This window comes from Mixophyes fleayi, chromosome 10 (assembly GCF_038048845.1).
Source record: "Mixophyes fleayi isolate aMixFle1 chromosome 10, aMixFle1.hap1, whole genome shotgun sequence".
NCBI lineage: Eukaryota > Metazoa > Chordata > Amphibia > Anura > Limnodynastidae > Mixophyes > Mixophyes fleayi.
Genome location: NC_134411.1, coordinates 40,086,593 through 40,109,385, shown reverse-complemented (window position 1 = coordinate 40,109,385; position 22,793 = coordinate 40,086,593). Strand labels below are relative to the sequence as shown.

General features: G+C 48.5%; 1 protein-coding gene across 1 annotated transcript in view; it reads right to left on the bottom strand.

The window, feature by feature from the left end:
* Positions 1-22,793, bottom strand: part of LOC142103362 (vomeronasal type-2 receptor 26-like) — a 106,318-nt gene that overhangs the window by 2,246 nt on the left and 81,279 nt on the right. The window contains exon 8 of the mRNA XM_075187424.1: positions 2,440-2,453. Coding sequence (XP_075043525.1) covers positions 2,440-2,453 — 14 coding nt within the window. The remainder of the gene's footprint in view (positions 1-2,439; positions 2,454-22,793) is intronic.

Genomic DNA, 22,793 nt, shown 5'->3' with positions numbered 1-22,793 from the left:
TATTATTAGACACCAGTTGGATTTACCAGCTGTCAGAATATTTCTAGATGAGGGCACATTAAGTTTGGATTTGAACATTTTTAAATCAGGCTACAGAGATTAAGGAATTTGTTAATTGATGAAGGATATGATCCGGAGAAATTAAATAAGTCTTTAATTGTAGTTACTAACATCAGAACAGAAGATCTACTCAGCTCAAATAAAGACAAAAAAGAAATCAAACAAATGATTTCACTTCCATTTATTATGGGCTACATACAATAATATAAAGATATTTAAAGATATGAGAAAACATCGGGGATTGAAAATCTACAACATGAATCCGCCCCCCCACCAACCACCAACAGGAAATAGCTGTGGGGGACATGTAACTATAATTTTAATTTCTTTGAATCCCAAAGGCAGTGGGGATTGGAGGATTGTGAAGAAATGAGAGACAATGACACATAGACTACTCTTTTTGGGATATCCTTTGCTCCTGTTAGGACCAGGGGCACAGAGTGGGCAGGTACAAAGAACTGATGCTCTGGCCTGCCTGTGTAGGTGGATGAGCCACCAACCTTCAGCAGGTCTAGAACGGGCCTCAAGAAAATACCTGTACCTGAAATTACTCTTGGTGGCCCAGGTGAGGACTGCAGCAACAAGTGAGTCAAAAGACACAGCCTACAGGGAGCTGCACTGAAGCAACTTTTTGTTTCTTACTATGGATTGAATTCTTGGACTAGGAAACTGTTACCGTTGTGACCGGAGCACGGGATAAGGACTTCAAGGGATCTATTACATCCAAAATAGGTAAGTGAAACATGTACATATAACATCAGACCACATAATTTACAGAGATATTATTTACAGAAGCAACAATTGATATTGTCCATTGGTGTGTAATATATAAATATTAAGTAACCAGTGGTTACACCTAACCTGATTGTCATCGTTCTTCCACATTATTGCACTTTCATTTACCAATAGCTGCTGATCTAATCTAGCCGATGTTCTGAATTCACCAACTTGCCATGATCTCACTTTCATTTGATTTGTTATTATCCAATTTAAAATATTAAAATTAGTTATAAAATCTCCATTTTCATCAAAAACTACAGGTGAGTCATCCTTATATGTATATTTAAGACTCTTCAAGTAGTGATGTAACTTTAAAACAAAAGAATAAATGTAGCAAGAGCAAAGTATTGTAACAATATGTGGATAACTTAAAATGTCCAATAAACAATTTAAGACTATGGTTATATAAATTCAGGTACATTAGAGATGAAGGGCCTGAGTCATTAAGGAAAATAAAGTAAAAAATAGGAGTAAATGTCTTCCGGGACAAACCATGTTACAATGCAAATTAGTTTAATATTTTGTACATAAGGAAAATACTGGCTGTTTTTTCATCTAGCGCACAAAAACTTGATAACTTTATTTTGAAGACATTAAGAAGAGTCCTACTTACCAGAAAGATAGTCTGTCTGTATTCACATGAAGGGCATAAGTTAGTGGGAAAGCAGTAAAGTGCTTGACGGACAATAGAATTGAGAAGGAAAGTTTTCAAGGGGGAAAACAGGAGATAGAAAAAAATGTATTCCATGCTTTGGCTGTTTCACCTTTAGAGACACCAACCAATTTTTAAATAATGCTAAACTTTAGAGGCGAGAACCCACTTGGTGACTGTCCCAGATCATGCTTTGAGCAAATGTTGTGATTTTTCCAAAACAAAAACCTGTCTAGTCCTGTACTGGTCATCAAAATCTATTCAGTAAATGAAGAGACCTTTCTGAACATCATTATCCAGCCAGGTGCAACATTCAAAGTAGGAAAGTGAAGCTTACCAGGGGATTTCAACCATGACTGCCAACAAGTTGGTAATTACAGGTATATTGCTAGTTCCTGGCTCTGGGCAGTTGATATCCACAGGCAGAGAACCAGTCCCCCACAGTAATCACAAATACAGTGTCCAGGCATTTATTATCCACTGATAGAGGACCAATTACAGGTACAGAGCTACAAGCAGTGATAGTGGAGGCCATGGTATCAATGCTTTGGATATTCCAGCAGGCTGAATAAAGACATTGAGAAAAGTCTACCAAATTTTATACCAACAGAAATGGCTCAGTGCACTAGTAGCCTGGTTCTCTACTGGCAATGACAGTGCAGCCCCTGGTTTGAATCCCATGTATGACTTTCCTTTTACAACTTTTAATGTTGCAACAGAATTAATGAAGTCATTGAGAAAATTCTCCCCATTCATGCAACAAGTGTTCTAGCTCTGGTGCTCTGCTGACTGGTGCTTAGTTCATAGTCAACATTGATTTCCTGGTTCAAATCCCCACTCAGGTAATGTTTACTGCACCTTTGATTTTGCTCCAGTCCCCCTTGATGACATTGATAAAAGTCCCACTGCTGCTTATAACATTTACTGGCTTGGTTGACTCAGTTGATTAGTAGCCAGTATGCTGACCATGATGCTGAAGATCCTGCAATAGCTGAAACTTTTGGATTTTACAACTGGCTTGTTGAAGACAAAAGAAAGATAAAAGGGTCTTCACTGTTGAAACCATCTGTTAGCTCAAATGGTTAGTAGCCAGGTACTCTCCTGCTGATAGTTGGCTGAGGTCCTGGTTTGAATCCTCTGTATGACTTTAGAACTTTTAATGTTGCAACAGACTTAATAAAGTCATTGAGAAAATTCTCCTCACACCAACACCAGATGTTCTAGCTCTGCTCCTCTGCTGACTGCTGCTTAGTGATTCTCTGGTTGATTCTCTGGTTCAAATCCCCACTCAGGTAACATTTACGGCACCCTTGATTTTGCTCCAGCCCCATTTTCTGGCATTGATAAAAGTCCCACTGCTGCTTATAACATGTACTGGCTCAGTTGGCTCAGCTGATTAGTAGCCAGATTACTGACCTTGATGTGGAAGGTCCTGGTTTGAATCCCCAAACAGGCTGATGACCCTCCCTCTGTCATTAACCTGTTCAGTGGGTTCTCTCCTAGTAGTCCCTTGTGCAATCTAAAGTCTAGCATTATTTAATAATTGGTTGTTGGCACCAAAAGTAACAACCAAAGAAAGGATTAAATTTTTTTTTCTATCTCCTGCTTTCCCCCATTCAACCTACAATTGCCAACCCTCATCCCACTAACTTCAATCATCACTAGTCTACTCTTTTCAATTCTATTGTCCGTTAAGCACTTTACTGCTTTCCAACTAACTTATACCCTTGATGTGATTACAGACAGACTATCTTTCTGGCAAGTAGGACTCATCTTAATGTCCTCAAACAGCCAGGTCCCCCAAACAACACACTAAAGGGGATTTGAACCAGGACCTCAGCCAACTATCAGCAGGAGAGTACCTGGCTACTCACCATCTGAGCCAACAGATGGTTCAAACAATGAAGGCACTTTTCTCTTTCTTTTGTCTTCAACAAGCCAGTTGTAATAACCAGGATATAAAAATTTCAGCTATTTCATGATTTGAACTAGGAGCACAATCATTTCTACAACCAGAACAACAGGCTACTATTCCCCTGAACCAGCCTCTGCTTTATATCAGGTCACTGATTTTTCTCAGTGTCATAATTCATCCTGCTGCATCATGCAAGGTAATTAAAAGAAGCCTTTGTTGGGGTTCAAACCAGGGACTCAACTATTATCTGTCAACAGAGAATCTGGGTACTAGTCTAATCTGAGCCAGCTTGTTTGTTAGATACAGCAGGGGGGAGATTATGCTCAATATCATCAACCAACCTGGAGCAACATCCAAGGTACTAACAGAATGCTGACTGGGGGAATTTAAACCAGGACTTCAACATCTCTGCTAGTAGATCACATGGGTACTGGTCCGGTGACACAGCACAGTATGTTTAGGAGGTAAGACTTTTCTAAATGTTACCAAGCAAATGCATTATCCTAAGTACTAAAATCATGCGTTGCTGTAGATTTCTCCATCACTGGTGGCAGCATTCTGGGCCAGCTCATGTATCAGTGAGACATGCAGGTTTTTCTCAATGTCATTAACCAGGACCTCCAACATCAAGGTCAGCAATCTGGCTACTATTCAACTGAGCCAACCGAGCCAGTACATGTTCTAAACAGCAGTGAAACTTTTATCAATGCCATCAAGGGGGACTGGAGCAAAATCAAAGTGGCTGTAAATGTTACCTGAGTGGGGATTTGAACCAGGAAATCAATGTTGACTGTGAACTAAGCACCAGTCAGCAGAGGAACAGAGCTAGAACTTCTATTGTTGATGGACAGAGACTTTTCTCAATTACTTCAATAAGTCTGTTGCAACATTAAAAGTGCTAAAGAGGAAGCCACTGAGGAGACAAACAGTAAGGCCTCTACTAAGACTGTCCACGGGCACCTCACTACAAGTCAGCTGAGCTAACTTACAATTTTCCTGATGTCTTCAATCAGCCTGATGCAACATTCAATGTACTAAAAGGAAACCAGACAGGAGATTCAAACCAGAGACTTCTCTACCATTGCCAACAAAGACACTGCCTATTAGCCTGCAGAGCCATTTTCTGCTTTAAGCAAAGTGGAGAGATGATGAGGCCCTGGTTTAGGTTCACCAGAAAGCCTTTTGTTATTTGATTTGAATATTTCATCTGAAATTTGTATTTTATAATATCATCCATAATTTGCTTTAGGGTAGATAACATATTTTATGCTGTATTGGGCATCTTTAAAATTTATTCCAGTAGGTCCATAGTCAGAAGAATAATTAGTATTATTGTGCTAGGGTCAGTGCCCTGATCCACACTAAATCCTGTATTCATATATTATTCTATCTGGTTATTTGGTGAAACTTACAAGTGCTGATATAGGCTGCAGAAATGATAGGTGCACAGAATACCTCTTACATCATTTTATCAGCAAGATGTTGCTCTAGGTTGGTTAAAGACATTGAGCATAGTTGCTCTGGAGGCTTAGCTAGCACAGTAGACTATTGTCCAGATTCTGTATTGACTATTATTACAGGTTTAAAGAGACTTCTCTCAATGACTTCAACAAATCTGTTGCAATATTAAAAGTGCTTAAAGGGAAGCCAGACAATGGATTCACACAAAGCAATCTACTATCATCAGTAGAAAACCTGGCTACTAGTCAACCAAGCCATTCCCTTTTTCAACAGAGATGGAGAGACTTTTCTCAATGTCTTAATTCAGCCTGCTGGAACATCCAAGATACTGTCATGTAAACCATACATAGGTTTTAAACAAGGGCCTCTACTACTACTGCCTGTAGAACAATCCTACTGGCCCACTTTGCCAATTGGGAAATCCCCATGTTATAAATAAAACAGCGCCACTAAGAGCTCACTTTGCGCCGGGAGCTCTTTAGAGCTAGTTAATTGTGGTGTATTTGGGTTTTTGTTTTTCCAAGCAAGGATTGTTTGTATCTATGAAACATGAAGACCCCTGGATGTAGGTGAGCAATAAATAGGGTGAATAAGGGATTTTTATTTCAATTAAAGTCGTATTTACAATGGTGTGTGTATTTTATTTACATTTCTCTTTGCTGCACTACAGGTCCCAGCGTGCCCTGGGTGCCATGGTATGCTGGCACTTGTGGCTCCCCAAATGCCAGCATGCGAAGGCAGCCATGGGGTGTGGGGGGAGCCCTAGTACTTTCTGCATGGGGCTGGATATACCAAAATGGAGGGGGTCTGCATTTCCTTTTGCGGACCAGATCTTCCTGGTAGATGTGCGGAGGTGTGTGTATGTGGTGTAGATGTAAGGAGGTGTGTGTGTGTGGTGTAGATGTGCTGAGGTGTGTGTATGTGGTGTAGATGTGCGGAGGTGTGTGTGTGGTGTAGATGTAAGGAGGTGTGTGTGTAGAGTAGATGTGCGGAGGTGTGTGTGTGGTGTAGATGTGCTGAGGTGTGTGTATGTGGTGTAGATGTGCGGAGGTGTGTATGTGGTGTAGATGTGCGGAGGTGTGTGTGTGGTGTAGATGTGCGGAGGTGTGTGTGTGTGGTGTAGATGTGCGGAGGTGTGTGTGTGGTGTAGATGTAAGGAGGTGTGTGTGGTGTAGATGTAAGGTGGTGTGTGTGTGGTGTAGATGTGCGGAGGTGTGTTTGTGGTGAAGATGTGCGTAGGTGTGTGTGTGTGGTGTAGATGTGCGGAGGTGTGTGTGTGTGGTGTAGATGTAAGGAGGTGTGTGTGTGGTGTAGATGTGCGGAGGTGTGTGTGTAGAGTAGATGTGCGGAGGTGTGTGTGTGTGGTGTAGATGTAAGGAGGTGTGTGTGTGGTGTAGATGTGCGGAGGTGTGTGTGTGTGGTGTAGATGTAAGGAGGTGTGTGTGTGGTGTAGATATAAGGAGGTGTGTGTGTGGTGTAGATGTGCGGAGGTGTGTGTATGTGGTGTAGATGTAAGGAGGTGTGTGTGTGGTGTAGATGTAAGGAGGTGTGTGTGTGGTGTAGATGTAAGGAGGTGTGTGTGTGTGGTGTAGATGTAAGGAGGTGTGTGTGTAGTGTAGATGTGCGGAGTTGTGTGTGTGTGGTGTAGATGAGTGGAGGTGTGTGTGTGGTGTAGATGTGCGGAGGTGTGTGTATGTGGTGTAGATGTAAGGAGGTGTGTGTGTGTGGTGTAGATGTAAGGAGGTGTGTGTGTAGTGTAGATGTGCGGAGGTGTGTGTGTGGTGTAGATGTGCGGAGGTGTGTGTGGGGTGTAGATGTGCTGAGGTGTGTGTGTGGTGTAGATGTGCGGAGGTGTGTGTGTGTGGTGTAGATGTGCGGAGGTGTGTTTGTGGTGAAGATGTGCGTAGGTGTGTGTGTGTGGTGTACATGTGCGGAGGTGTCTGTGTGTGGTGTAGATGTGCGGAGATGTGTTTGTGGTGTAGATTTGCATAGGTGTATGTGTGGTATAGATGTGCTGTGGTGTGTGTGTGGAGCAGATGTGCGGAGGTGTGTGTGTGTGTGTGTGGTGTAGATGTGCGGAGGTGTGTGTGTGTTATATATGTTCGGAGGTGTGTGTGTGATGTACAGATGTGCGGAGGGTGTGTGTGTGTGGTGTAGATGTGCAGAGGTGTGTGTGTGTTATATATGTTCGGAGGTGTGTGTGTGGTGTAGATGTGCGGAGGTGTGTGTGGTGTAGATGTGCGGAGGTGTGTGTGTGGAGTAGATGTGCGGAGGTGTGTGTGTGTGTGGTGTAGATGTGCGGAGGTGTGTGTGTGGAGTAGATGTGCGGAGGTGTGTGTGTGTGGTGTAGATATGCGGAGCTGTGAGTGTGGAGTAGATGTGTGGAGGTGTGTGTGTGGTGTAGATGTGCGGAGGTGTTTGTGTGTGATGTACAGATGTGCGGAGGTGTGTGTGTGGAGTATATGTGTAGAGGTGTGTGTGTGTTATATATGTTCGGAGGTGTGTGTGTGATGTACAGATGTGCGGAGGTGTGAGTATGTGGTGTAGATGTGCGGAGGTGTGTATGTGGTGTAGATGTAAGGAGGTGTGTATGTGGTGTAGATGTAAGGAGGTGTGTGTGGTGTAGATGTGCGGAGGTGTGTGTGTGGTGTAGATGTGTGGAGGTGTGTGTGTAGTGTAGATGTGCGGAGGTGTGTGTGTGGTGTAGATGTGCGGAGGTGTGTGTGTAGTGTAGATGTGCGGAGGTGTGTGTGTGGTGTAGATGTGCGGAGATGTGTGTGTGGTGTAGATGTGCAGAGGTGTGTGTGTGGTGTAGATGTGCGGAGGTGTGTGTGTGGTGTAGATGTAAGGAGGTGTATGTGTAGAGTAGATGTGTGGAGGTGTGTGTGTGGTGTAGATGTGCGGAGGTGTGTGTGTGGTGTAGATGTGCGGAGGTGTGTGTGTGGTGTAGATGTGCGGAGGTGTGTGTGTGGTGTAGATGTAAGGAGGTGTGTGTGTAGTATAGATGTAAGGAGGTGTGTGTGTGTGTGGTGTAGATGTGCGGAGGTGTGTGTGTGGAGTGTAGATGTGCGGAGGTGTGTGTGTGGTGTAGATGTGCAGAGGTGTGTGTGTGTGGTGTAGATGTGCGGAGGTGTGTGTGTGGTGTAGATGTGCGGAGGTGTGTGTGTGTGGTGTAGATGTGCGGAGGTGTGTTTGTGGTGAAGATGTGCGTAGGTGTGTGTGTGTGGTGTAGATGTTAGGAGGTGTGTGTGTGTGGTGTAGATTTACGGAGGTGTGTGTGTGTGGTGTAGATGTGCGGAGGTGTGTGTGTGGTGTAGATGTGCGGAGGTGTGTGTGTGTGGTGTAGATGTGCGAAGGTGTGTGTGTGGTGTAGATGTAAGGAGGTGTGTGTGTGGGGTGTAGATGTGCGGAGGTGTGTGTGTGGTGTAGATGTAAGGAGGTGTGTGTGTAGAGTAGATGTGCGGAGGTGTGTGTGTGGTGTAGATGTGCTGAGGTGTGTGTATGTGGTGTAGATGTGCGGAGGTGTGTATGTGGTGTAGATGTGCGGAGGTGTGTGTGTGGTGTAGATGTGCGGAGGTGTGTGTGTGTGGTGTAGATGTGCGGAGGTGTGTGTGTGGTGTAGATGTAAGGAGGTGTGTGTGGTGTAGATGTAAGGTGGTGTGTGTGTGGTGTAGATGTGCGGAGGTGTGTTTGTGGTGAAGATGTGCGTAGGTGTGTGTGTGTGGTGTAGATGTGCGGAGGTGTGTGTGTGTGGTGTAGATGTAAGGAGGTGTGTGTGTGGTGTAGATGTAAGGAGGTGTGTGTGTAGAGTAGATGTGCGGAGGTGTGTGTGTGTGGTGTAGATGTAAGGAGGTGTGTGTGTGGTGTAGATGTGCGGAGGTGTGTGTGTGTGGTGTAGATGTAAGGAGGTGTGTGTGTGGTGTAGATATAAGGAGGTGTGTGTGTGGTGTAGATGTGCGGAGGTGTGTGTATGTGGTGTAGATGTAAGGAGGTGTGTGTGTGCGGTGTAGATGTAAGGAGGTGTGTGTGTGGTGTAGATGTAAGGAGGTGTGTGTGTGTGGTGTAGATGTAAGGAGGTGTGTGTGTAGTGTAGATTTGCGGAGTTGTGTGTGTGTGGTGTAGATGAGTGGAGGTGTGTGTGTGGTGTAGATGTGCGGAGGTGTGTGTATGTGGTGTAGATGTAAGGAGGTGTGTGTGTGTGTGGTGTAGATGTAAGGAGGTGTGTGTGTAGTGTAGATGTGCGGAGGTGTGTGTGTGGTGTAGATGTGCGGAGGTGTGTGTGGGGTGTAGATGTGCTGAGGTGTGTGTGTGGTGTAGATGTGCGGAGGTGTGTGTGTGTGGTGTAGATGTGCGGAGGTGTGTTTGTGGTGAAGATGTGCGTAGGTGTGTGTGTGTGGTGTACATGTGCGGAGGTGTCTGTGTGTGGTGTAGATGTGCGGAGATGTGTTTGTGGTGTAGATTTGCATAGGTGTATGTGTGGTATAGATGTGCTGTGGTGTGTGTGTGGAGCAGATGTGCGGAGGTGTGTGTGTGTGTGTGTGTGGTGTAGGTGTGCGGAGGTGTGTGTGTGTTATATATGTTCGGAGGTGTGTGTGTGATGTACAGATGTGCGGAGGGTGTGTGTGTGTGGTGTAGATGTGCAGAGGTGTGTGTGCGTTATATATGTTCGGAGGTGTGTGTGTGGTGTAGATGTGCGGAGGTGTGTGTGTGTGGTGTAGATGTGCGGAGGTGTGTGTGTGGAGTAGATGTGCGGAGGTGTGTGTGTGTGTGGTGTAGATGTGCGGAGGTGTGTGTGTGGAGTAGATGTGCGGAGGTGTGTGTGTGTGGTGTAGATATGCGGAGCTGTGAGTGTGGAGTAGATGTGTGGAGGTGTGTGTGTGGTGTAGATGTGCGGAGGTGTGTGTGTGTGATGTACAGATGTGCGGAGGTGTGTGTGTGGAGTATATGTGTAGAGGTGTGTGTGTGTTATATATGTTCGGAGGTGTGTGTGTGATGTACAGATGTGCGGAGGTGTGTGTATGTGGTGTAGATGTGCGGAGGTGTGTATGTGGTGTAGATGTAAGGAGGTGTGTATGTGGTGTAGATGTAAGGAGGTGTGTGTGGTGTAGATGTGCGGAGGTGTGTGTGTGGTGTAGATGTGTGGAGGTGTGTGTGTAGTGTAGATGTGCGGAGGTGTGTGTGTGGTGTAGATGTGCGGAGGTGTGTGTGTAGTGTAGATGTGCGGAGGTGTGTGTGTGGTGTAGATGTGCGGAGATATGTGTGTGGTGTAGATGTGCAGAGGTGTGTGTGTGGTGTAGATGTGCGGAGGTGTGTGTGTGGTGTAGATGTAAGGAGGTGTGTGTGTAGAGTAGATGTGTGGAGGTGTGTGTGTGGTGTAGATGTGCGGAGGTGTGTGTGTGGTGTAGATGTGCGGAGGTGTGTGTGTGGTGTAGATGTGCGGAGGTGTGTGTGTGGTGTAGATGTAAGGAGGTGTGTGTGTAGTATAGATGTGCGGAGGTGTGTGTGTGTGTGGTGTAGATGTGCGGAGGTGTGTGTGTGGAGTGTAGATGTGCGGAGGTGTGTGTGTGGTGTAGATGTGCGGAGGTGTGTGTGTGTGGTGTAGATGTGCGGAGGTGTGTGTGTGTGATGTAGATTTGCGGAGGTGTGTGTGTGTGGTGTAGATGTGCGGAGGTGTGTGTGTGTGGTGTAGATTTGCGGAGGTGTGTGTGTGTGGTGTAGATGTGCAGAGGTGTGTGTGTGTGGTGTAGATGTGCAGAGGTGTGTGTGTGGTGTAGATGTGCGGAGGTGTGTGTGTGTGGTGTAGATGTGCGGAGGTGTGTTTGTGGTGAAGATGTGCGTAGGTGTGTGTGTGTGGTGTAGATGTTAGGAGGTGTGTGTGTGTGGTGTAGATTTACGGAGGTGTGTGTGTGTGGTGTAGATGTGCGGAGGTGTGTGTGTGGTGTAGATGTGCGGAGGTGTGTGTGTGTGGTGTAGATGTGCGAAGGTGTGTGTGTGGTGTAGATGTAAGGAGGTGTGTGTGTGGGGTGTAGATGTGCGGAGGTGTGTGTGTGGTGTAGATGTGCGGAGGTGTGTGTGTGTGGTGTAGATGTGCGGAGGTGTGTGTGTGTGGTGTAGATGTGCGGAGGTGTGTTTGTGGTGAAGATGTGCGGATGTGTGTGTGTGGTGTAGATGTGCGGAGGTGTGTGTGTAGTGTAGATGTGCGGAGGTGTGTGTGTGTGGTTTAGATGTGCGGAGGTGTGTGTGTGTGGTGTAGATGTGCGGAGGTGTGTTTGTGGTGAAGATGTGCGGAGGTGTGTGTGTGGTGTAGATGTAAGGAGGTGTGTGTGTAGTGTAGATGTGCGGAGGTGTGTGTGTGGTATAGATGTGCGGAGGTGTGTGTGTGGGGTGTAGATGTGCGGAGGTGTGTGTGTGGTGTAGATGTGCGGAGGTGTGTGTGTGGTGTAGATGTGCGGAGGTGTGTGTGTGTGGTGTAGATGTGCGGAGGTGTGTTTGTGGTGAAGGTGTGCGTAGGTGTGTGTGTGTGGTGTAGATGTAAGGAGGTGTGTGTGTAGTGTAGATGTGCGGAGGTGTGTGTGTGGTATAGATGTGCGGAGGTGTGTGTGTGGAGTGTAGATGTGCGGAGGTGTGTGTGTGTGGTGTAGATGTGCGGAGTTGTGTTTGTGGTGAAGATGTGCGTAGGTGTGTGTGTGTGGTGTACATGTGCGGAGGTGTCTGTGTGTGGTGTAGATGTGCGGAGATGTGTTTGTGGTGTAGATTTGCATAGGTGTATGTGTGGTATAGATGTGCTGTGGTGTGTGTGTGGAGCAGATGTGCGGAGGTGTGTGTGTGTTATATATGTTCGGAGGTGTGTGTGTGATGTACAGATGTGCGGAGGTGTGTGTGTGTGTGGGTGGTGTAGATGTGCGGAGGTGTGTGTGTGTTGTATATGTTCGGAGGTGTGTGTGTGATGTACAGATGTGCGGAGGGTGTGTGTGTGTGGTGTAGATGTGCGGAGGTGTGTGTGTGTTATATATGTTCGGAGGTGTGTGTGTGGTGTAGATGTGCGGAGGTGTGTGTGTGTGGTGTAGATGTGCGGAGGTGTGTGTGTGATGTACAGATGTGCGGAGGTGTGTGTGTGGAGTAGATGTGTGGAGGTGTGTGTGTGTTATATATGTTCGGAGGTGTGTGTGTGATGTACAGATGTGCGGAGGTGTGTGTATGTGGTGTAGATGTGCGGAGGTGTGTATGTGGTGTAGATGTAAGGAGGTGTGTGTGTGGTGTAGATGTAAGGAGGTGTGTATGTGGTGTAGATGTGCGGAGGTGTGTGTGTGGTGTAGATGTGTCTAGGTGTGTGTAGTGTAGATGTGCGGAGGTGTGTGTGTGGTGTAGATGTGCGGAGGTGTGTGTGTAGTGTAGATGTGTGGAGGTGTGTGTGTGGTGTAGATGTGCGGAGGTGTGTGTGTGGTGTAGATGTAAGGAGGTGTGTGTGTGGTGTAGATGTGCTGAGGTGTGTGTATGTGGTGTAGATGTGCGGAGGTGTGTGTATGGTGTAGATGTGCGGAGGTGTGTGTGGTGTAGATGTGCGAAGGTGTGTGTGTAGTGTAGATGTGCGGAGGTTTGTGTGTGGTGTAGATGTAAGGAGGTGTGTGTGTAGTATAGATGTGTGGAGGTGTGTGTGTGGTGTAGATGTGTGGAGGTGTCTGTGTAGTGTAGATGTGTGGAGGTGTGTGTGTAGTGTAGATGTGCGGAGGTGTGTGTGTGGTGTAGATGTGCGGAGGTGTGTGTGTAGTGTAGATGTGCGGAGGTGTGTGTGTGGTGTAGATGTGCGGGGGTGTGTGTATGGTGTAGATGTAAGGAGGTGTGTGTGTAGAGTAGATGTGCGGCGGTGTGTGTGTGTGTAGATGTGCGGAGGTGTGTGTGGTGTAGATGTAAGGAGGTGTGTGTGTAGTGTAGATGTGCGGAGGTGTGTGTGTGGTGTAGATGTGCGGAGGTGTGTGTATGTGGTGTAGATGTAAGGAGGTGTGTGTGTGTGGTGTAGATGTAAGGAGGTGTGTGTGTAGTGTAGATGTGCGGAGGTGTGTGCGTGGTGTAGATGTGCAGAGATGTGTGTGTGGTGTAGATGTGCAGAGGTGTGTGTGTGGTGTAGATGTGCAGAGGTGTGTGTGTGGTGTAGATGTAAGGAGGTGTGTGTGTAGAGTAGATGTGCAGAGGTGTGTGTGTAGTGTAGATGTGCGGAGGTGTGTGTGTGTGTGTGGTGTAGATGTGCGGAGGTGTGTGTGTGGTGTAGATGTGCGGAGGTGTGTGTGTGTGGTGTAGATGTGCGGAGGTGTGTGTGTGTGGTGTAGATGTGCGGAGGTGTGTGTGTGGTGTAGATGTGCGGAGGTGTGTGTGTGTGGTGTAGATGTGCGGAGGTGTGTGTGTGTGGTGTAGATGTGCGGAGGTGTGTGTGTGTGGTGTAGATGTGCGGAGGTGTGTGTGTGGTGTAGATGTGCGGAGGTGTGTGTGTGTGGTGTAGATGTGCGGAGGTTTGTTTGTGGTGAAGATGTGCATAGGTGTGTGTGTGTGGTGTAGATGTAAGGAGGTGTGTGTGTGTGGTGTAGATTTGCGGAGGTGTGTGTGTGTGGTGTAGATGTGCGAAGGTGTGTGTGTGTGGTGTAGATTTGCGGAGGTGTGTGTGTGTGGTGTAGATGTGCGGAGGTGTGTGTGTGTGGTGTAGATGTGCGGAGGTGTGTGTGTGGTGTAGATGTGCGGAGGTGTGTGTGTGTGGTGTAGATGTAAGGAGGTGTGTGTGTAGTGTAGATGTGCGGAGGTGTGTGTGTGTGGTGTAGATGTAAGGAGGTATGTGTGTGTGGTGTAGATGTAATTAGGTGTTTGTGTAGTGTATATGTGCGGAGGTGTGTGTGTGGTGTAGATGTAAGGAGGTGTGTGTGTAGTGTAGATGTGCGGAGGTGTGTGTGTGGTATAGATGTAAGGAGGTGTGTGTGTGGGGTGTAGATGTGCGGAGGTGTGTGTGTGGTGTAGATGTGTGAAGGTGTGTGTGTGGTGTAGATGTGCGGAGGTGTGTTTGTGGTGAAGATGTGCGTAGGTGTGTGTGTGTGGTGTAGATGTAAGGAGGTATGTGTGTGTGGTGTAGATGTAAGGAGGTGTGTGTGTAGTGTAGATGTGCGGAGGTGTGTGTGTGGTGTAGATGTGTGGAGGTGTGTGTGTGTGTGGTGTAGATGTGCGGAGTTGTGTGTGTGTGGTGTAGATGTGCGGAGGTGTGTGTGTGGTGAAGATGTGCGGAGGTGTGTATGTGGTGTAGATGTAAGGAGGTATGTGTGTGTGGTGTAGATGTAAGGAGGTGTGTGTGTAGTGTAGATGTGCGGAGGTGTGTGTGTGGTGAAGATGTGCGGAGGTGTGTATGTGGTGTAGATGTAAGGAGGTGTGTATGTGTGGTGTAGATGTAAGGAGGTGTGTGTGGTGTAGATGTAAGGAGGTGTGTGTGTGGTGTAGATGTGCGGAGGTGTGTGTGTAGAGTAGATGTGCGGAGGTGTGTGTGTGGTGTAGATGTGCAGAGGTGTGTATGTGGTGTAGATGTAAGGAGGTGTGTGTGTGTGGTGTAGATGTAAGGAGGTGTGTGTGTAGTGTAGATGTGCGGAGGTGTGTGTGTGGTGTAGATGTGCGGAGGTGTAGATGTGCGGAGGTGTGTGTGTGTGGTGTAGATGTAAGGAGGTGTGTGTGTAGTGTAGATGTGCGGAGGTGTGTGTGTGGTGTAGATGTGCGGAGGTGTGTGTGTGGGGTGTAGATGTGAGGAGGTGTGTGTGTGGTGTAGATGTGCGGAGGTGTGTGTGTGTGGTGTAGATGTGCGGAGGTGTGTGTGTAGAGTAGATGTGCGGAGGTGTGTGTGTGGTGTAGATGTGCGGAGGTGTGTGTGTGTGGTGTAGATGTGCGGAGGTGTGTGTGTGGTGTAGATGTAAGGAGGTGTGTGTGGTGTAGATGTAAGGTGGTGTGTGTGTGGTGTAGATGTGCGGAGGTGTGTTTGTGGTGAAGATGTGCGTAGGTGTGTGTGTGTGGTGTAGATGTGCGGAGGTGTGTGTGTGTGGTGTAGATGTAAGGAGGTGTGTGTGTGGTGTAGATGTAAGGAGGTGTGTGTGTAGAGTAGATGTGCGGAGGTGTGTGTGTGTGGTGTAGATGTAAGGAGGTGTGTGTGTGGTGTAGATGTGCGGAGGTGTGTGTGTGTGGTGTAGATGTAAGGAGGTGTGAGTGTGGTGTAGATATAAGGAGGTGTGTGTGTGGTGTAGATGTGCGGAGGTGTGTGTATGTGGTGTAGATGTAAGGAGGTGTGTGTGTGTGGTGTAGATGTAAGGAGGTGTGTGTGTGGTGTAGATGTAAGGAGGTGTGTGTGTGTGGTGTAGATGTAAGGAGGTGTGTGTGTAGTGTAGATGTGCGGAGTTGTGTGTGTGTGGTGTAGATGAGTGGAGGTGTGTGTGTGGTGTAGATGTGCGGAGGTGTGTGTATGTGGTGTAGATGTAAGGAGGTGTGTGTGTGTGGTGTAGATGTAAGGAGGTGTGTGTGTAGTGTAGATGTGCGGAGGTGTGTGTGTGGTGTAGATGTGCGGAGGTGTGTGTGGGGTGTAGATGTGCTGAGGTGTGTGTGTGGTGTAGATGTGCGGAGGTGTGTGTGTGTGGTGTAGATGTGCGGAGGTGTGTTTGTGGTGAAGATGTGCGTAGGTGTGTGTGTGTGGTGTACATGTGCGGAGGTGTCTGTGTGTGGTGTAGATGTGCGGAGATGTGTTTGTGGTGTAGATTTGCATAGGTGTATGTGTGGTATAGATGTGCTGTGGTGTGTGTGTGGAGCAGATGTGCGGAGGTGTGTGTGTGTGTGTGTGGTGTAGATGTGCGGAGGTGTGTGTGTGTTATATATGTTCGGAGGTGTGTGTGTGATGTACAGATGTGCGGAGGGTGTGTGTGTGTGGTGTAGATGTGCAGAGGTGTGTGTGTGTTATATATGTTCGGAGGTGTGTGTGTGGTGTAGATGTGCGGAGGTGTGTGTGGTGTAGATGTGCGGAGGTGTGTGTGTGGAGTAGATGTGCGGAGGTGTGTGTGTGGTGTAGATGTGCGGAGGTGTGTGTGTGGAGTAGATGTGCGGAGGTGTGTGTGTGTGGTGTAGATATGCGGAGCTGTGAGTGTGGAGTAGATGTGTGGAGGTGTGTGTGTGGTGTAGATGTGCGGAGGTGTTTGTGTGTGATGTACAGATGTGCGGAGGTGTGTGTGTGGAGTATATGTGTAGAGGTGTGTGTGTGTTATATATGTTCGGAGGTGTGTGTGTGATGTACAGATGTGCGGAGGTGTGTGTATGTGGTGTAGATGTGCGGAGGTGTGTATGTGGTGTAGATGTAAGGAGGTGTGTATGTGGTGTAGATGTAAGGAGGTGTGTGTGGTGTAGATGTGCGGAGGTGTGTGTGTGGTGTAGATGTGTGGAGGTGTGTGTGTAGTGTAGATGTGCGGAGGTGTGTGTGTGGTGTAGATGTGCGGAGGTGTGTGTGTAGTGTAGATGTGCGGAGGTGTGTGTGTGGTGTAGATGTGCGGAGATGTGTGTGTGGTGTAGATGTGCAGAGGTGTGTGTGTGGTGTAGATGTGCGGAGGTGTGTGTGTGGTGTAGATGTAAGGAGGTGTGTGTGTAGAGTAGATGTGTGGAGGTGTGTGTGTGGTGTAGATGTGCGGAGGTGTGTGTGTGGTGTAGATGTGCGGAGGTGTGTGTGTGGTGTAGATGTGCGGAGGTGTGTGTGTGGTGTAGATGTAAGGAGGTGTGTGTGTAGTATATATGTGCGGAGGTGTGTGTGTGTGTGGTGTAGATGTGCGGAGGTGTGTGTGTGGAGTGTAGATGTGCGGAGGTGTGTGTGTGGTGTAGATGTGCGGAGGTGTGTGTGTGTGGTGTAGATGTGCGGAGGTGTGTGTGTGTGGTGTAGATTTGCGGAGGTGTGTGTGTGTGGTGTAGATGTGCGAAGGTGTGTGTGTGTGGTGTAGATTTGCGGAAGTGTGTGTGTGTGGTGTAGATGTGCAGAGGTGTGTGTGTGTGGTGTAGATGTGCGGAGGTGTGTGTGTGGTGTAGATGTGCGGAGGTGTGTGTGTGTGGTGTAGATGTGCGGAGGTGTGTTTGTGGTGAAGATGTGCGTAGGTGTGTGTGTGTGGTGTAGATGTTAGGAGGTGTGTGTGTGTGGTGTAGATTTACGGAGGTGTGTGTGTGTGGTGTAGATGTGCGGAGGTGTGTGTGTGGTGTAGATGTGCGGAGGTGTGTGTGTGTGGTGTAGATGTGCGAAGGTGTGTGTGTGGTGTAGATGTAAGGAGGTGTGTGTGTGGGGTGTAGATGTGCGGAGGTGTGTGTGTGGTGTAGATGTAAGGAGGTGTGTGTGTAGAGTAGATGTGCGGAGGTGTGTGTGTGGTGTAGATGTGCTGAGGTGTGTGTATGTGGTGTAGATGTGCGGAGGTGTGTATGTGGTGTAGATGTGCGGAGGTGTGTGTGTGGTGTAGATGTGCGGAGGTGTGTGTGTGTGGTGTAGATGTGCGGAGGTGTGTGTGTGGTGTAGATGTAAGGAGGTGTGTGTGGTGTAGATGTAAGGTGGTGTGTGTGTGGTGTAGATGTGCGGAGGTGTGTTTGTGGTGAAGATGTGCGTAGGTGTGTGTGTGTGTGGTGTAGATGTGCGGAGGTGTGTGTGTGTGGTGTAGATGTAAGGAGGTGTGTGTGTGGTGTAGATGTAAGGAGGTGTGTGTGTAGAGTAGATGTGCGGAGGTGTGTGTGTGTGGTGTAGATGTAAGGAGGTGTGTGTGTGGTGTAGATGTGCGGAGGTGTGTGTGTGTGGTGTAGATGTAAGGAGGTGTGTGTGTGGTGTAGATATAAGGAGGTGTGTGTGTGGTGTAGATGTGCGGAGGTGTGTGTATGTGGTGTAGATGTAAGGAGGTGTGTGTGTGCGGTGTAGATGTAAGGAGGTGTGTGTGTGGTGTAGATGTAAGGAGGTGTGTGTGTAGTGTAGATGTGCGGAGTTGTGTGTGTGTGGTGTAGATGAGTGGAGGTGTGTGTGTGGTGTAGATGTGCGGAGGTGTGTGTATGTGGTGTAGATGTAAGGAGGTGTGTGTGTGTGTGGTGTAGATGTAAGGAGGTGTGTGTGTAGTGTAGATGTGCGGAGGTGTGTGTGTGGTGTAGATGTGCGGAGGTGTGTGTGGGGTGTAGATGTGCTGAGGTGTGTGTGTGGTGTAGATGTGCGGAGGTGTGTGTGTGTGGTGTAGATGTGCGGAGGTGTGTTTGTGGTGAAGATGTGCGGAGGTGTGTGTGTGTGGTGTAGATGTGCGGAGGTGTGTTTGTGGTGAAGATGTGCGTAGGTGTGTGTGTGTGGTGTACATGTGCGGAGGTGTCTGTGTGTGGTGTAGATGTGCGGAGATGTGTTTGTGGTGTAGATTTGCATAGGTGTATGTGTGGTATAGATGTGCTGTGGTGTGTGTGTGGAGCAGATGTGCGGAGGTGTGTGTGTGTGTGTGTGGTGTAGATGTGCGGAGGTGTGTGTGTGTTATATATGTTCGGAGGTGTGTGTGTGATGTACAGATGTGCGGAGGGTGTGTGTGTGTGGTGTAGATGTGCAGAGGTGTGTGTGTGTTATATATGTTCGGAGGTGTGTGTGTGGTGTAGATGTGCGGAGGTGTGTGTGTGTGGTGTAGATGTGCGGAGGTGTGTGTGTGGAGTAGATGTGCGGAGGTGTGTGTGTGTGTGGTGTAGATGTGCGGAGGTGTGTGTGTGGAGTAGATGTGCGGAGGTGTGTGTGTGTGGTGTAGATATGCGGAGCTGTGAGTGTGGAGTAGATGTGTGGAGGTGTGTGTGTGGTGTAGATGTGCGGAGGTGTGTGTGTGTGATGTACAGATGTGCGGAGGTGTGTGTGTGGAGTATATGTGTAGAGGTGTGTGTGTGTTATATATGTTCGGAGGTGTGTGTGTGATGTACAGATGTGCGGAGGTGTGTGTATGTGGTGTAGATGTGCGGAGGTGTGTATGTGGTGTAGATGTAAGGAGGTGTGTATGTGGTGTAGATGTAAGGAGGTGTGTGTGGTGTAGATGTGCGGAGGTGTGTGTGTGGTGTAGATGTGTGGAGGTGTGTGTGTAGTGTAGATGTGCGGAGGTGTGTGTGTGGTGTAGATGTGCGGAGGTGTGTGTGTAGTGTAGATGTGCGGAGGTGTGTGTGTGGTGTAGATGTGCGGAGATATGTGTGTGGTGTAGATGTGCAGAGGTGTGTGTGTGGTGTAGATGTGCGGAGGTGTGTGTGTGGTGTAGATGTAAGGAGGTGTGTGTGTAGAGTAGATGTGTGGAGGTGTGTGTGTGGTGTAGATGTGCGGAGGTGTGTGTGTGGTGTAGATGTGCGGAGGTGTGTGTGTGGTGTAGATGTGCGGAGGTGTGTGTGTGGTGTAGATGTAAGGAGGTGTGTGTGTAGTATAGATGTGCGGAGGTGTGTGTGTGTGTGGTGTAGATGTGCGGAGGTGTGTGTGTGGAGTGTAGATGTGCGGAGGTGTGTGTGTGGTGTAGATGTGCGGAGGTGTGTGTGTGTGGTGTAGATGTGCGGAGGTGTGTGTGTGTGGTGTAGATTTGCGGAGGTGTGTGTGTGTGGTGTAGATGTGCGAAGGTGTGTGTGTGTGGTGTAGATTTGCGGAAGTGTGTGTGTGTGGTGTAGATGTGCAGAGGTGTGTGTGTGTGGTGTAGATGTGCGGAGGTGTGTGTGTGGTGTAGATGTGCGGAGGTGTGTGTGTGTGGTGTAGATGTGCGGAGGTGTGTTTGTGGTGAAGATGTGCGTAGGTGTGTGTGTGTGGTGTAGATGTTAGGAGGTGTGTGTGTGTGGTGTAGATTTACGGAGGTGTGTGTGTGTGGTGTAGATGTGCGGAGGTGTGTGTGTGGTGTAGATGTGCGGAGGTGTGTGTGTGTGGTGTAGATGTGCGAAGGTGTGTGTGTGGTGTAGATGTAAGGAGGTGTGTGTGTGTGGTGTAGATGTGCGGAGGTGTGTGTGTGGTGTAGATGTGCGGAGGTGTGTGTGTGTGGTGTAGATGTGCGGAGGTGTGTGTGTGTGGTGTAGATGTGCGGAGGTGTGTTTGTGGTGAAGATGTGCGGATGTGTGTGTGTGGTGTAGATGTGCGGAGGTGTGTGTGTAGTGTAGATGTGCGGAGGTGTGTGTGTGTGGTTTAGATGTGCGGAGGTGTGTGTGTGTGATGTAGATGTGCGGAGGTGTGTTTGTGGTGAAGATGTGCGGAGGTGTGTGTGTGGTGTAGATGTAAGGAGGTGTGTGTGTAGTGTAGATGTGCGGAGGTGTGTGTGTGGTATAGATGTGCGGAGGTGTGTGTGTGGGGTGTAGATGTGCGGAGGTGTGTGTGTGGTGTAGATGTGCGGAGGTGTGTGTGTGGTGTAGATGTGCGGAGGTGTGTGTGTGTGGTGTAGATGTGCGGAGTTGTGTTTGTGGTGAAGATGTGCGTAGGTGTGTGTGTGTGGTGTACATGTGCGGAGGTGTCTGTGTGTGGTGTAGATGTGCGGAGATGTGTTTGTGGTGTAGATTTGCATAGGTGTATGTGTGGTATAGATGTGCTGTGGTGTGTGTGTGGAGCAGATGTGCGGAGGTGTGTGTGTGTTATATATGTTCGGAGGTGTGTGTGTGATGTACAGATGTGCGGAGGTGTGTGTGTGTGTGGGTGGTGTAGATGTGCGGAGGTGTGTGTGTGTTGTATATGTTCGGAGGTGTGTGTGTGATGTACAGATGTGCGGAGGGTGTGTGTGTGTGGTGTAGATGTGCGGAGGTGTGTGTGTGTTATATATGTTCGGAGGTGTGTGTGTGGTGTAGATGTGCGGAGGTGTGTGTGTGTGGTGTAGATGTGCGGAGGTGTGTGTGTGTGATGTACAGATGTGCGGAGGTGTGTGTGTGGAGTAGATGTGTGGAGGTGTGTGTGTGTTATATATGTTCGGAGGTGTGTGTGTGATGTACAGATGTGCGGAGGTGTGTGTATGTGGTGTAGATGTGCGGAGGTGTGTATGTGGTGTAGATGTAAGGAGGTGTGTGTGTGGTGTAGATGTAAGGAGGTGTGTATGTGGTGTAGATGTGCGGAGGTGTGTGTGTGGTGTAGATGTGTCTAGGTGTGTGTAGTGTAGATGTGCGGAGGTGTGTGTGTGGTGTAGATGTGCGGAGGTGTGTGTGTAGTGTAGATGTGTGGAGGTGTGTGTGTGGTGTAGATGTGCGGAGGTGTGTGTGTGGTGTAGATGTAAGGAGGTGTGTGTGTGGTGTAGATGTGCTGAGGTGTGTGTATGTGGTGTAGATGTGCGGAGGTGTGTGTATGGTGTAGATGTGCGGAGGTGTGTGTGGTGTAGATGTGCGGAGGTGTGTGTGTAGTGTAGATGTGCGGAGGTTTGTGTGTGGTGTAGATGTAAGGAGGTGTGTGTGTAGTATAGATGTGTGGAGGTGTGTGTGTGGTGTAGATGTGTGGAGGTGTCTGTGTAGTGTAGATGTGTGGAGGTGTGTGTGTAGTGTAGATGTGCGGAGGTGTGTGTGTGGTGTAGATGTGCGGAGGTGTGTGTGTAGTGTAGATGTGCGGAGGTGTGTGTGTGGTGTAGATGTGCGGGGGTGTGTGTATGGTGTAGATGTAAGGAGGTGTGTGTGTAGAGTAGATGTGCGGCGGTGTGTGTGTGTGTAGATGTGCGGAGGTGTGTGTGGTGTAGATGTAAGGAGGTGTGTGTGTAGTGTAGATGTGCGGAGGTGTGTGTGTGGTGTAGATGTGCGGAGGTGTGTGTATGTGGTGTAGATGTAAGGAGGTGTGTGTGTGTGGTGTAGATGTAAGGAGGTGTGTGTGTAGTGTAGATGTGCGGAGGTGTGTGCGTGGTGTAGATGTGCAGAGATGTGTGTGTGGTGTAGATGTGCAGAGGTGTGTGTGTGGTGTAGATGTGCAGAGGTGTGTGTGTGGTGTAGATGTAAGGAGGTGTGTGTGTAGAGTAGATGTGCAGAGGTGTGTGTGTAGTGTAGATGTGCGGAGGTGTGTGTGTGTGTGTGGTGTAGATGTGCGGAGGTGTGTGTGTGGTGTAGATGTGCGGAGGTGTGTGTGTGTGGTGTAGATGTGCGGAGGTGTGTGTGTGTGGTGTAGATGTGCGGAGGTGTGTGTGTGGTGTAGATGTGCGGAGGTGTGTGTGTGTGGTGTAGATGTGCGGAGGTGTGTGTGTGTGGTGTAGATGTGCGGAGGTGTGTGTGTGTGGTGTAGATGTGCGGAGGTGTGTGTGTGGTGTAGATGTGCGGAGGTGTGTGTGTGTGGTGTAGATGTGCGGAGGTTTGTTTGTGGTGAAGATGTGCGTAGGTGTGTGTGTGTGGTGTAGATGTAAGGAGGTGTGTGTGTGTGGTGTAGATTTGCGGAGGTGTGTGTGTGTGGTGTAGATGTGCGAAGGTGTGTGTGTGTGGTGTAGATTTGCGGAGGTGTGTGTGTGTGGTGTAGATGTGCGGAGGTGTGTGTGTGTGGTGTAGATGTGCGGAGGTGTGTGTGTGGTGTAGATGTGCGGAGGTGTGTGTGTGTGGTGTAGATGTGCGGAGGTGTGTTTGTGGTGAAGATTTGCGAAGGTGTGTGTGTGTGGTGTAGATGTAAGGAGGTGTGTGTGTGTGGTGTAGATTTGCGGAGGTGTGTGTGTGTGGTGTAGATGTGCGGAGGTGTGTGTGTGGTGTAGATGTGCGGAGGTGTGTGTGTGTGGTGTAGATGTGCGAAGATGTGTGTGTGGTGTAGATGTGCGGAGGTGTGTGTGTGGGGTGTAGATGTGCGGAGGTGTGTGTGTGGTGTAGATGTGCGGAGGTGTGTGTGTTTGGTGTAGATGTGCGGAGGTGTGTGTGTGTGGTGTAGATGTGCGGAGGTGTGTTTGTGGTGAAGATGTGCGGATGTGTGTGTGTGGTGTAGATGTGCGGAGGTGTGTGTGTAGTGTA